This window comes from Phalacrocorax carbo, chromosome 2 (genome assembly GCF_963921805.1).
Source record: "Phalacrocorax carbo chromosome 2, bPhaCar2.1, whole genome shotgun sequence".
NCBI lineage: Eukaryota > Metazoa > Chordata > Aves > Suliformes > Phalacrocoracidae > Phalacrocorax > Phalacrocorax carbo.
Genome location: NC_087514.1, coordinates 55,632,111 through 55,646,347, shown reverse-complemented (window position 1 = coordinate 55,646,347; position 14,237 = coordinate 55,632,111). Strand labels below are relative to the sequence as shown.

Below are 14,237 nucleotides of genomic sequence, written 5' to 3'. Positions count from 1 at the left end.
TGGAAGCAGCAGGGTACCAGCAGAAAGGAAAATCAGGCCACTGTGATTAATAAACCATCCAATTTAAATCTCCATAGTGTGGCTGTCAGTCAAACCTGGTGTGTGTAGGTCTGAAGCAGAGCAGAAACACCTCAGCTGGGAAGGCTGCTCCACAGAGGCATCACTCTCAAAGGGCCGAGGTACTTTAGGTGCTGCATTTTGTCCCCAGGACCACAGTACCTTTCCAGGGTGCCCAGCAGAAAAAAAAAAAAAAGAACCACCCCCCCAGGAAGGAAATATGGCTTCATTTCAGTCCACTTGGGCTGTCAAGGGAACACTCGTGCCCTGAGGGGATGGACCTCAAGGCAGGATGAAGGAAAAGCACCCTTTGCTCTGTGTTGACCCATGCAGACACTGGCCACTGGGCAAACAGCACAACATCTAGCAAGCAGGTTTTTCTCCCTCTGGATAACAATTATCTATGTTTCTTTGGTGGTCCCCTAAGTCTCATCTCAGGTGACCCTAGTGAGCTAATCACCTTTTTGCTCATCATTAGCCTAAGAAGAAAGTAATCCATCCTGTGACCCATCCCTCCAGGCTCCTGTAATGCTTAGGTTGTTGGGAACAAGATCTAAGTCCCCATCCTAATGGGGAGGATTATAGAGTTAGGTGAAGCAATTAAAGCTGCTTTGCTATTTGCAACATATTTACTTCTTCCTTTCCCAACTGAAAAGCAGGATGGGAGAGCAAAACTCCTGCATGTCATTTCAAGCAGCCTTTTACCAGCCTCTCTTCAGCAGCTGTGCTGAAAAGATTTGCCTCTCCTTGTTCCTTGTTGCTCTGCTTTTTTGGCTGGATGGTTTTTATTCCAGAGCACTTTCCCAAAGTGATTCATCACAAAGATTCACTGACAGCTGTAGTGTCATGCCCAAAGAAGCAGCAGAGCATGAGGGGCTGCTCTAGCTGACACCCCCTTACACAGGGCTGCTCAGAAAACCCTCAGCTTGGGGCACAACACTCCTCTGCAATGCATCTGTCCCTGGGGAGCTGATAATTAAGATGGACTTTCTAAATCCCATAATAAGCAGCAGAGATAGGAGCAATGGTCAACAGGAATGCCCAAAGGGTGTCGGGAACCTTGTAGGCTTTTAGAAATACAATCTGGTTTGCAGTGGAGGGAGGTAATGGTGCACTCTGCAGCTGTATTTGTCTATCTGTGTTTAACATTTAGGTAAGCACCCTGCAGAACTGCATATTTTTGTGGGATGAATAATTATAAGTCTTAATTACTTTTCTGGTCTTATCTTTCAGGCTTCACAATGCAGAAGCAGTAAATCAGCTGAATTTCAAAGGAGATAAAACAGTGATTTGAAGGGCAGTGGCCCTGAAACTCCTGATTCCTTTAGGAAGTGAGAAACAGGTGAAAAATAAACAGGTCAAAAACAGATCAACAATGTGCCCATCCAAAAGGATGGATACAAAATTTATTTGGCCGATAGAAATTTATTAGGAAACCCAAGTTTTATTATTTTTAAACATTTTAAACACATTAAGGTTTACAGATACTTGAAACAGGAGAAGTGTGCTGAACTAATAAGAAGTGCCATCAGTTTTTTAATGTTCATGCAAACATGCCTGAGGATTTCTCATGCAAGAAAGTCTGCCCACAGGAAACTACTGGATGCTTCCAGATATATTTGTGTGATATGTGCAAGAGGTTCAAAAGAGCCCAGATACTTAAACTGGAGACAAAAGAGTTAACTCCCCAACCATTATAGCTTCGTAATTTTAATATAACTATGCAGCTACAGTTTTGTTTCCCGATTTTTTGGTTTAAGTTCATGCAGAATGCCAAGCCTTGGCAAATAGAAAAGGGCAAAGCAATTTAATAATGAAAAAGAGTTTCTTGGAGTTTCGTAATGGCAAGAACCTTAATATTAATTTCAAAGGTGAGCTTCCGAGTTTGTTGGTGACTCCCATTTAAGGTATCATGAATGATACATAAAGTCATGCATATTGCTTTGAGCATTGGACTGAACTCACACAGTTGACTGCATTCACCAAAATCAAAAAGCGAAGGAATAAGAATTGGTGCATTTAGAGCTATCCTCCGGGAAAAGGAGATGAAACCACAAGAGGCAATGTTCATTTCTGAAGCCAGGAAGCAAATGAACAGTTAATAGATTTTCATTTGCTATGTAAGTGAAATGTAACTGCCAGTGTACCAGTTGCAATCATGCCAGCAGGTGTTTAATTGCTTATGCATTTTTGAAACCCAGTTGCTTCATTACAGAAGTTTTACTTCACCACTGAGACTGCTGAGTAAATAGCAAGTGTCCCCAGAATCCAGCAAAAATTTGAATAGCTGCCAAGAGTAACTCACCAATTTCCAAAAAAATAAAGGAATAAATGTTAGTCTTGATAGGAGATTGCAGGAGGAAGGCTAAGGCTGGCAGTAGATACAACATTATGTTACAGGTTAGTTGCAAAACTGTGCACCATCTATTTTATTCGGTTTCTTCCTTTCCTCTCAAAATCTAGTAAACACAGCATTAAAAGTCTGGACTTAGTGTCGGGTACTGATACTGGCTGTCTGTACATTGTCAGCAGAAAAGGGTTCCTGTCTGGTAGAAGCTTTGATGAACTACTTGCAAAATGCATAAAAATCAAGCTCAATAGCATTTGCTAGGATGAATTGGCTACTTACAGAAGAGTCATTGGTGCCAAAGATGTCTCGCACATCCCGGACTGTGTGCTTGTTCTTCTTCCTCAGGGTTTGAGTGTAGGTGTTATACCTCTTCTGTACGGCGGCAGCTTGAGTTCGGGTCAGAGTGGACAGCAGAGCTTGGCCGTCCTCCTCTTCAGCTCCCGAGATCAATGTAGATAAACCTACATCTTGCAGCCATTCTGCCTCCAGCTCCCCTTCTGTGGAGGAAAGGAGTGTGTCACCAGGTCTGGCACGACGGGAGGGAGAGGGGGCTGAAGGAAGGGAGGTGGCACGGTGGACCGCTGCCTTAGCCTTTACCTCAAGAAGACTCCGCTTCCAATCTTTCTTAGGCCACAAGTGTAAGTTAATTTAGTTTTGTCAACATACTGTCAACTTTCAGTTTGGCAGTCTCTGCACAGGAGAGGCTTAGGAGAAGAACAGAAGAGGTATTTTTAACCTGTGCATCAACACACTCCTGTGAAGAAGGCAGTAGTGTGCCTAGCCTGCCACAGCACGGTTGCTAAAAACTAACCCTTTACTCAAAAGCATAAGTCCCCTTGGTTGCCATTTATACCACATTGTACCGGATGAAGCCATTTGGCAGGTACAAATTAAATTGGTGTTCCAATTAAAATAAGCAAAAATACTGAAGTGGTGTATAAATAGGATAATGTATTTTCACACTAAGGATGAGATTCGAGATGCCACACTGAGAAGCCTAATCCAATAGCCTGTTTTGGACAAGAAGATTAAGAGCCAGGGCCACTCACTAAAGAGCAAAGGTCAGGTAGGGGTGGAAGATGCAGAAACAGCTATCCTTGCATGCTAGGTATGCTCCTGATTTTTAACAATTAAAGACTGGCTAGCACACTATACCTGGGGTTTCCTGATGTCCTGATTAGTGACTAATACCTTCTTGAATCCTGTTCAAAACCTGTTTCTTAAATGGTTCAACACGGCAGCTAGTTTCATAGTGAGATTATGCACCATGTGAAAAGTATTTTCTTTCCTCAGATTTCAGCTTGCTACCTGGTACATTAAATGAATATCCCTGGTCACTGTAGGACAGGGAGAAGTTCCCAATCCACTTTCTCTAATTCATTTAGTAATTTTAAATTTTGCTGTCGTTGCCTTTTTATTTTTCTGCTTTTTAAAGTAGAGTCACAGTCTTTTAAAATCTCTCTTCACATAGGAGATTTTGAGGGCCTTAATTTTAATTCTGTCTATGAACAATCCTAGCTCAGCAATACGCTGTTTGAGACAAGACAATAATTGCATTCCAGCTTTGACTGAAGAGGAGGTATTACAAATAAAAATGTCAAACAGGAAATGGATCAATTTGCAGCATATTCTATAAAATAACTAGTCAATGAGCTTATTGTTCTTGTTCCAGCACTGGTCTTAATGGAAGTTTGGTATTTCCACTCTTCCTTTATTGCCACTTCTTGACACCAGAACGCAGGCAGATTGTTAGATACTGGTTTGTGGCACTTTGACAATTAGATACACAAAAAATAAAATCACAGGGCTGGACCACAGGGACAAATGAAAGCATCTTACACATGTGCCTTCACGGACTTCATTGTTAAGCGTCTTGTCTCTTTACAAAGCTCTACAAAAATATCTGCTTCTAGGACTCCTACTCCGTGTTAGATGGGATGTGACCAGCGCTGTATCCCATGAAACAGCTTGTCTTTGCACTGATCCTTTCTGCATCAACAGATAAGATGACAAGCTCTTCCTTTCCTTCCTTGAACCAATGGTTCTTCTGACATTCTCACTCTTCTTTCTAACAAGGTCTCTTTTCATTTCTGTGTGCTGCTGTTCTAGCCACATCCATTCGTGTTCCAGTTTCTTAATTATATTCATTTTGGCTTTTATCCTGACATACTCTTTCCACGAATTTAGTTTTTAATCACACTTGGTTTTCATGATGCTATGAAAAACAGTAAAGCAGACATGAAATTGTGCCTGTTTACCGACCACCCCTGTGATTTGTTTTCCCTGGCTTTTGCCCTTTTCCTGTTCCAACCACTCACAAATAATAGCCTAAGAAATAACGATGACAACCGGAGGAGTAAAACTATTAAAGAGAAGGAATTTCTGCATTAAAAACCCTCTAAATTTTATGACACATATGTTTAAATAAGGGCTAAAAGAAAAAATATGTTGTTTTACAAAACATTATTTTTGTAGTGGTAAGTACTTATACAGCAGGGTCTTGATACCGTATTTGATTCCGCTCCACCAGAAAGACAAACAGATAATCAAGAGGTTTCTCTCTGCTTGGTAATTCTCTTTTTCTCATAGAGATTGCTAGGAAAGAGGTGTGCCTTTCTCTGAATTTCAGATATAACCTCAAATAACTCACAGCATCCCAGCCTTGTAACACCAACTGTTAAAGCACTTCTGCACATCACTGCCATCTTAAATACCCCATGACTTCCTCTTCCCCTACATTTTCATCCCTTGTATCACTTGTTATGATCGTCTATTCTTTCTTGACCGTAGTTACTAACATCAACAGAGTAAGTGTGCCAATGTCTTCCCCTTGCACAAGTGGTCTGGCAAAAAACAGCTTCGTGGTTTCGACAATATCAGTGGTGACTGGCTACTATCACCCTTTGGCTTCCTTCTTAAGGATTCTGCATCTCTTCCTCTGAAAGACATCTCAAAGGGGTGACAAATATTTGGTTTTATTTTGCCCTGAGGACTTCCACGTTGATTTTCAATGTTTTGATCCTAGGCAAAGAGTATTATCCTATTAGGAGCTTAATAGAACCTACTATTATTTCCAAGATTTATAATCCTAGACTGACTATATTCCTGAAGTTAATAACTAGAACAAGCACTGCCTGGTTGTGTGTGGGTGTATGCGGTACACAAGTGTTTAAAACAACAGTATGAAGGTAAATGAAGTGTGGAGATGTATTGCATTTTACCTTGCAGTCTCATTTTTAGTTCAGGACAGAGGGGGAAAATCAATGCAATGTAATGAGTTGTAATCAGAAAAATGGTAGCATGGGACAGCAGCAGAATTTGACTGTTGTGAAGATTTAGCTCAGGAGTGATGAAACTGGTGGAAAAGTTTTGGAGAACATGGAAAATGGGTTCCTATATTGCCTTGTCCTACTAACTTATTCGGTTTGGTAGCTCACAGATATGTGACATTCCCCTGACCTTGCAGACAAGTCTAATGAACTCAGCCAGTTCACGCTGACAATTGCATGAAGGAGACACTGAAAGATTCACAATCTCTTTCTAGGATCTCCAAGCATGAACAGACAGGAATTTTCCCAATGAGATCAAACTGATTGAGGCCGATTGGTTTTCTGCCTTCTCATAACAATAACTATAAAATTTCAGTGTTACACCTTGATTTATTTTTACGTAAGCCCACAGACCAGCACGAAGAAGTGCAGTTTGGATTTACACTGCCAGACCATAACCCTCTTAGGAGACCAAGACATAGGAAAGATGGTGAACTGAGGTATTCTCCTTTTGCTTCCAGGAGAGCCCTACCTGGAACTAATGAGTGAGAGGTGTTCCCCATGGAAATGGTACATGGTTGGAGCTAGGTACCACCGTGTGGGATACTTAACATGACCGGTTACATATCTGGTTGCTTAGTAAAGTATCACCTTTTCCTCCTTTTCCCCCTTCTTCCTGGTAGCAGAATTAATGGCATCCCATTGCACGTCATGGTAAGAAAAATGCATCGTCACTCATGTTAATAATTGTATGGAAAGAACACACCATTGTTCCAAAATCTGTCCCTAGATCAGTAGTTACCAGACTAGTGGCCATGATCCACAAAAGGGTTGCAGCAGTTATCAGAGGGTCATGACCTCAAAAGAAATTTGGTTTCATCCTATAGTAACACCTGATATTTTGTGTTGCATAATATAATGCATTTTTAAGTTGGGTCATAACCGGAAAAAAATGAAAACTGCTGTTCTAGATGTTATCAAATCATCTAACACAAAGCTGCATTGCAACAGGCTAGTGCAGACTATTACATGTTTTTCCAAATACATTATGAAAAAGAAGAGGGGGAATATTAAGGTAACAGAATCAGGTAGTAATACCTTCAGCATAATTTGCATAAGTGATGAATGAATTTTGACATTCAGAGGGGGGTCTGAATGATGTAGGCAACCATATATTCAGAGTTATCTCTAATCTCTCCTTGAGTTATATCTAAATGGGGCAATCTCAGAGAAACAGGCAATTATCTAATTTCTGATAGCAGCAAATGATATCTAACTAGAAACTGCTTCAAGACTTTCATAACTTCTACATTATATCCTACCAAAATCCAGGAAGCTGAAAACTCCAGTAGAACAAATGAACTTTTTGGTCCTTTTATATGTTTTTGTTTATTTTATTTACTGCTGGAGATGAAGTTTTCATTTAGTGCCTGTCTTCTGAATTACACCATATCTATCCTCCTGAAGTACAAATAAAATTGGTGCAAAACCACCTACTTCAGAAGTCGGTTACCAACTCCAGTACATAAACCAGATGGAATTATTGTTTCTTTCCAGTGACTTCTCACATATTGGCTGTGATATTCAGAAGTAGAGCTACAATGGTCATAGTCCCAGCCTAGCACTTTGGCTCATACTGGATGACAGCAGGAGGGGGAGGAGGTCATCACTAAAGAGACAAAACAAAGCCAAGGTATGAGAAGGAAGTAGTGTTTGTGTGCTCACCATCAGCAGGTTTGAACTCCAAGAGTGTTGCTTCTTCAGATCCATCCTCACTGCTCTCCTTGATGCTCTCCACTTCGCACCAGAAGTCCTCCATGGAGGTACTGTCCATGGAGGCCTGTGAGTTGGAGCGACTGAATGCAGGAGAAGGTGCTGACTCATTGGAAAGCATCCTGTTAATTCTTCGACACCGAGGGAGAGACTTTCTGAAAAGACATAGAGATGAAAATAAAAATACTTTATCTTTCAATCATGCTAACTTGTATCATGCAGACAAAGCATGCAACTAGGGCTTCAACTGTGACTGTACCAAGGAGCAGGGAACAAGGTGTTGGAGGCAAAGCACACAGCTCTGGTGGTCTTCATGATCTCTGTTGCTCATAAGAGTTGGAAATTTATTATGGCTGGAAATTAATTTTGTGTCTAATAAGTTCTCTCTTTAATATTCTTTAGTGTTTTTCACTGTACAAGGGGACTTGAGAGATGCATTTTCTATTTCTAACACTGATACCCATCTAATGAGACACTGGAAAAGTATTTTAACTTGTTTGGGTCTCAGTTTCTCTCCCTGTTCCTTCCTGTTTTGCTTACTGGCTGAAATGCCTCAGTGCAAACCTCTTTGGGGAAAAATAATCAGATTTGGGAACCCTGAAATATTTTACAAACTCATCTTGGCTCCAGAAAAGAATTAAAAACTTGAAGTTTTTTAATTCAGAAGAATAATTACCTTTTATTTGAAAACCCTTTAAAAAAAAAACACACCATTTTTAGTAATGAAATTAAAATAAATGAAATTTTAACAAAATTTGTATTTGAAATGAAATAGTATGTTTTAGGCCAAACAGAATGCTTTGATCTCAGATTCAAAAAAAATTATAATTCACTAAAAAGCAAATTTCAACTTTCGATTCAATACAGTGATGGAATCAAAACAAAGAATTTTGTTCCTTACTCCTTTGTTCTTGTCTTTTCCCACTGTAAATTCTTGCAGCTAAGACAGTTATACAAGTTCATACAAAATCTTATAAAATACCCACCACAAAAGTCTTTTCTGGCTTTGCTCTTTCACAGAATTACAATTGCAATGTTTTAAGCAGCTTTTGTATGTGTAATTACAGTAGTTACAGTAAACAGCAATAATAACCACAACAACGTTTGTACAAAAGAGTCAGAAGGTAACGTAATTATGGCAGAGAGCTGGACTACAGGAATTAATGGAAAATTCTGTCATAAGGCCTTCTGGCCTTCACTTATCTGAATTAATTCGAATGTTGTTTCCCTTTCTCTTCCTTTTCTTTATGGCATCATCCTGCCAACAGGCCTTTGTTTAAAACCACAGGCATCACTTTTACTCCACTAAAAAAAGATTATACTTCCTTTTCAGTATTTCCCTCCTTGTCAAAGGTTTTGCAATAGATGTATAAACAATATATTTTTTAATAAAGCTGACTGGACATGCTTCTTCCACTTTGTGCTGCTGCCTATGCTGCATCCCCCCTCGTCAGCAAAGGGCTGGCTTCTTCCCTGAGGCTCCTGGAGCCTCCTTGTTTCTTCTGGGTGGTCCCAGGCAATGCCTTCTGGGTTAGGTCTGAGCCCCAGGTTGGGGAGCCACAATTGTGGAAACAATGGAGCACAACAAATCCAGCTGTGAACATTATCAGTGTTTTAAAAAGGCAAAGCTCAGGCCTTCGGCCCTTTTTGGACACAGAGGGGTGTCATATGGACAATTCAGCTGCCAAACCTGCCTGTGTGCTCTTAGTCAGCTGCTGGGAAGCAAAGCTTTCTGATGGGTGACAATATTTCAGTAGAAGAAAATGTACTATGGTGCTGTGGAGATACATGTCCTCCAGAAGAGAAGTGCTATCTTCAGTGTTTCTATCCTTTTTTCCCTCATAAGCAGCAAATGATTGTTTGCTTTTAAACATAGCACTGCATCTGTTATTGTTTTAATTAGAACAAGCCACAGTCACCAAATCTGAGAAGAATTTGGGACACAAGTGTGGTTAAAGCTATTTGAGTGCTTTCCATGTAGCTCTCCCTCTGGAGAGATGCAAGCATTTCAGTTAGCTTTTGTTCGCAAAGCCTCAGATGACTGGGGTACGTGATAAATCACAATTACTGGAATTATGTATCTGGACACATCAGCCTCTGTTTTTTTTTATGGATTCACCTATCTCTCTTCCCTGCATCAGCAAGGAAACAAATAATGCAAATCTCACAGGATTTAAATCTAACGAGTTAATATTGAACCAAGCGTCCCTGAGCAGAGCTTTTAATGAGCAGAAGCAGAACCCCTGAGAAGCAGCCAGAAAACCCCACCTTTTCAGCTGGGAGCTGGTGGGGACGGGGGAAACAGCTCCTGCCAACCAGTTTCTTACTGCTGTGAAAAGCTGTGCTCTTTTGTTTAAAAGGTGATAGTGAACACAAATAAGGAAAACGACAAAACTTCCTGGCACTCTCATGGCATTTGGGGCCCCTTTTCACCGGGTGCTGTACAAGCAGAAAGAGATGCCAAGGCCTGGTGTAAGGCGGGCAGTGGGTGTCTATCTTGCGGCTGCAGCCTGTCCCTCCTGGGCCTCCTCTTTAGCTCAGGGCTCTGCCCACTGACCAATTTGTGTCCCTGCTTAGTATAAACCTTTGTGAAAAATAAGTCCCTACAACTGCTATATAGCACAGCTCAGAGCTCCCACACCAGCAATCAGAGGAAGAAATGCTCTTGCCAGTCTGGAATCAAACATGTGCCGGGACGAGAAGAAGGCTTTTTCCCTGATAACATCACTGGCTCCCACCATTTAGTCACAATCAGGGAATTCAAACATTTCCTGCCCTCCCAGTGTGATTCTTGACCACGACCCTTGTGCTCTTCATGAACCACACCAGACTGATCCTTGGGCTTTGACTCCATCAGCACTTCATCTAGCTCAAACTAAAGCTTTTTGTTTCACCATATTAGGAAGAAAGAGGCTCGGTGGGTTGTTTCTTTTCTCCCCACAGTGAGTATGTTATTTTGTAATATTACCATACCAAAAAGCTAAATGCAAAACAGACCACGTAGCGTGGCAACAACTGCTGTGACAACCAGCTTTACCAAATACGTCTAAGGTTCCTGGGTAATGAACATGCATTTACAACAATATTAAAAGTACAGAGCTTATTTGGAAAATCAGCTTAACAAAGTCTCCTGAGAACCTCATATCTGAGGCAGGCTTGTTATCTCAGTCCGGATTAAATCAAGCTGTGTAAAATTCCTGTAACAAGAAAGGTTAGGCAGAGGTGCTTTATCCTTATTGGTAAACAGTTGAAGCTTGCTTCCAGGTGGTCTAGTACAAACCTTCTTCAATCATTCTGAGTCTGCCTATTAAAAGCTCACGTGTTTGAAAAGACTTCAGCTGCCGTTTTGACCCATACACCTGTGCCTTTTGTCCTGGAGGAAGTGGTCTTGCTTTTATGTGATAATGGCAGTTGTCTCCATTTCCTCCAGCCAAAGCTGTTCAAAACAGTTTCAGGAAAAAAAAAAAATCCTGCTGAGGAAGCAAAGCATATTCTTCACTGCTTTTAATTCATTCTTGAAGGACATTGAATGAGCACTGACTCAGCAAGCTGCCTGCCATCTCAGAAATAGCTGAACAAGCTCAGGTTGCCTGTCACCTGGGAACTCTCCTAGCAGAAAACCTATGTTCTGGATACCTTGTTCACCCTCAAGGTTTTCTGGCTTGTTTGCTCTTTTTCTCAGAGCCTGTAGAGAAGTTTACAAGGATAAAATATTTTCACTAAGCCAAAACTGTTGTTCTTACAGAAAATTTGGAAACCAGACTTGTTAGGAAAGTAGCAATCATGAAGCCCATGCTCAGTTTCATTTGCTGCCTTCACACACACAAGCAGTGGTGAGCTAATCTGAAAGGCTGACTAAATTAAACACAAGAGGGATCTCAGATTCTGGCTTCTTAGATGGAAAATCTGGGAGAGAAGGACAAACCTTAAAGCAACATGCAAAAATTACAGTGATCCCACTGAATGAGCTGAAATTGTTTTCAGGGTGGAATTAAAAAGAAAAGCCACACAGACAAAAATCCAAACCCTTGGAAAGGAAATTAAAAGGAAGAAGGGAAAAGTATGCTACAACTGCCAATGTTATAAAAAAACTCTATTACTAGATATTGGTCACAGAAGAAAGGGTTAAGGAGTGCTGGTAAGGAGAAATATGATGATATAATGTAGAAAACTTTCCGTGGAAAGATTTTTGCAAAGAACCAGGGTATTTCCATGGGGCACAAGGAGGCTGATTCAACTGTGTGTGACTGGTTTTGCCCTGGTGTATGTTTATAACACTGCTGAAATGCAATATTAAACCAGGTCCACTGAACCTGTATTTTATATTCCGTATATCATGCAGAAGTGTTCTGTTCAGGGTCTGACAGCACACATTGATTTCAGGATAGCCAAGCCAAATCCAATATGAAATTCTTATCCTATCCCCAAAGTGAAGGTTTGTCAAACCACATGATGAGCTGGTTCAGTGACACCTAATGATTGCTCACAGGCTGACTAATGGTAAAGCCAGGCTTGTGTTTTCAGTTTAATTAATGGGTGGTAAAGAACCCATAAAACAAATGGGAGCAATAAAGTCATCTTGTAGTTAAAACCAGTATTTAATCCTTGTTTACACACAGAGACAGGACATCTTCCTCTTGTGCATCATTATGCTTCATTTCATTCAGCGGGTCATGCACCTGCTTCACCATATTTAGACACATTTATAGGGATGGGGAAGACAAAGGAGGCAAATTGTCCTGGTCATTTTAGGACTAAAATCAACTTTTTCATATTGCAGGCATTCTGTCTGTGTAGCCACTTAATCCAACGAAGTCAGTAATACCTGCAAAACACAACAGTGGCAGAGCACAGCGTTGTTTCCTGTATCCAGATCTTTCTGTTCTTCGGTTATCATAACAATTCACCAACTTCCGACAAAAAATAATTACCCTCTCTCTGCTCAGCTCTTCCCAAGTGTAAAAAAGGGGATGGTAGCTTGCATTGACAGGGAAATGAAATTTATTCCTCTTTAAGAACTATATTTTCCTCTGTTCTGAAATGGTAGGAATCAGTCATGTGCCAATATTTCTCTTTTTTTTACAAAATGCATACAAATTCCAAGCAAAGGAAGAGTCCAGCAATTTGAAATAGTATCTTTGTGCACAGCTCATGGCACTGTTCACTCTCGCCCCAAATCTCTTGTCTTCTGGTTCCTTCCTTCTGACCCTCTTCCAGGACTGTTTGCTGCCTGCTTGTTTCCTTCTTTCCATGCTTGGTGGCTTCTGCCCACAGAGAGGGGCATATCACAGGCAACATCCCTCCGGCTTCATCTGCACACTTCTGCTTCTGATTATCTTGCAGATGTTAGACAAGTTGTAGGCAGTGGATCCTAAAGTTTCCCTTTTCTTTCTCTAACATCTAGCATAGCAAATATTTAACCTATCATGCTCATTGATTTCACAGAGGTGTCACTCAGCCTCCCTTGTAACAGAGTGTTGAGTAAGAATGGGAATAGGATTTTATTTCATTAATAATTTTCTCATCCTTCTGCCTAGCAGAACTCAAAAATAATTTTAATCTAATTGCTCTTTGTTACAAAGCTGAGTTTGAAAATAAGCTGAGTTATGCCATTATTGTATCGGCTGGACTTGAAAACACAGGAATTCAGTACTTTGCATGTCTGTATTCTACAAAACAGTCTACAAAATATGCTTCTGCCAACTATTAATTTTATTTCTAAAGATGCTTTTCTGTCGCCACAAACATTTTTTTGGACCAAAAGGGCTTGTTTAATATATCTTAATATTTAAAGACTTAAAAGAGAAAATACTAATAAGACTTATAAGATTTAAAGGAATTAAGAAAGTTTAATTTATTTATTCATAACTCATCTGCAATTCATCAAGGTACTAACAGGAATTAGGAGATTCAGCTGTAGAGTTTGCACGCCAGTGTTACCTGCCAGCATTTAAAAATGCATTTCACCTTGAGTTCTTTAGCATTCTCTTGTGCAATTTTTCATAAGTGGTACGGAAGTCCCCCGTGAGTAACAAGGGCCACATTGTGACCGCTCTGCGGCTGAGCATGGAGATCGCAGAAGAATCTCTCTCTGTTTGTGCATTTCAATGTGAGGGCTCTCACAATCAGACCCTTTGAGCTAGGGGAGTGCAGGGAATATACTCTCTAGGTATCGCCTGCTGGCAGCGATGACCTTTGGGGACATGACCCAGACCTCTGCTCCACACTGGCATTCACATCACTTTAGCGCTGGCCTGATGCGACAGAGACAGTGCACTACAAGGCTTCAATGCGTCTGTCAAAATCTGAAAGGGACTCTATTTTGTCTTCATTCTCCTAACAAGTCTGTGCCTAAAGGGCAGCAGGGATTCCCAAATGATTAACACTAACAAGAGTACGTTCTGTTAACCATTTTTTCTCAAGTGAATTGGAAAAGGATTCCTTTCATATAGATTAAGAGGCAGCAGGATAAGATAGTTTTGAATTCTGAAGACCTAAGGACATGAGCAGATCATGGCAGAGTATGTTAGATGTAATTTTCAATGGATATGGGCAAGATAAGAAGTATCTGGACACGGCCTACAGCAGGAAAAAGTGGGTTGTGAGCAGCCAGTTTAAACATCTTAAACATTGCCAACACACTTTTATTGTTAGAAGTGACAAATTCTTTTGTTGTGTTGGTGCTTGCTTAAGTCCAATTGCATTTATAAGAAACAAATCCACATATCTAGGGCAGACCAAGCTTTTCCAGGAAGAAACATAGGCATGTGGACCATGTACTTTGGGTT

General features: G+C 40.6%; 1 protein-coding gene across 4 annotated transcripts in view; it reads right to left on the bottom strand.

The window, feature by feature from the left end:
• The window catches only part of ARHGAP28 (Rho GTPase activating protein 28), a 76,122-nt gene that overhangs the window by 27,057 nt on the left and 34,828 nt on the right, over window positions 1-14,237 (bottom strand). For all 4 annotated transcript variants that reach the window (XM_009507044.2, XM_064442971.1, XM_064442972.1 and 1 more), the window contains 2 exons: window positions 7,402-7,604; window positions 2,687-2,904 (listed from right to left, as the gene is read on the bottom strand). In XM_009507044.2, the coding sequence (XP_009505339.2) occupies window positions 2,687-2,904; window positions 7,402-7,604 (421 nt within the window). The remainder of the gene's footprint in view (window positions 1-2,686; window positions 2,905-7,401; window positions 7,605-14,237) is intronic.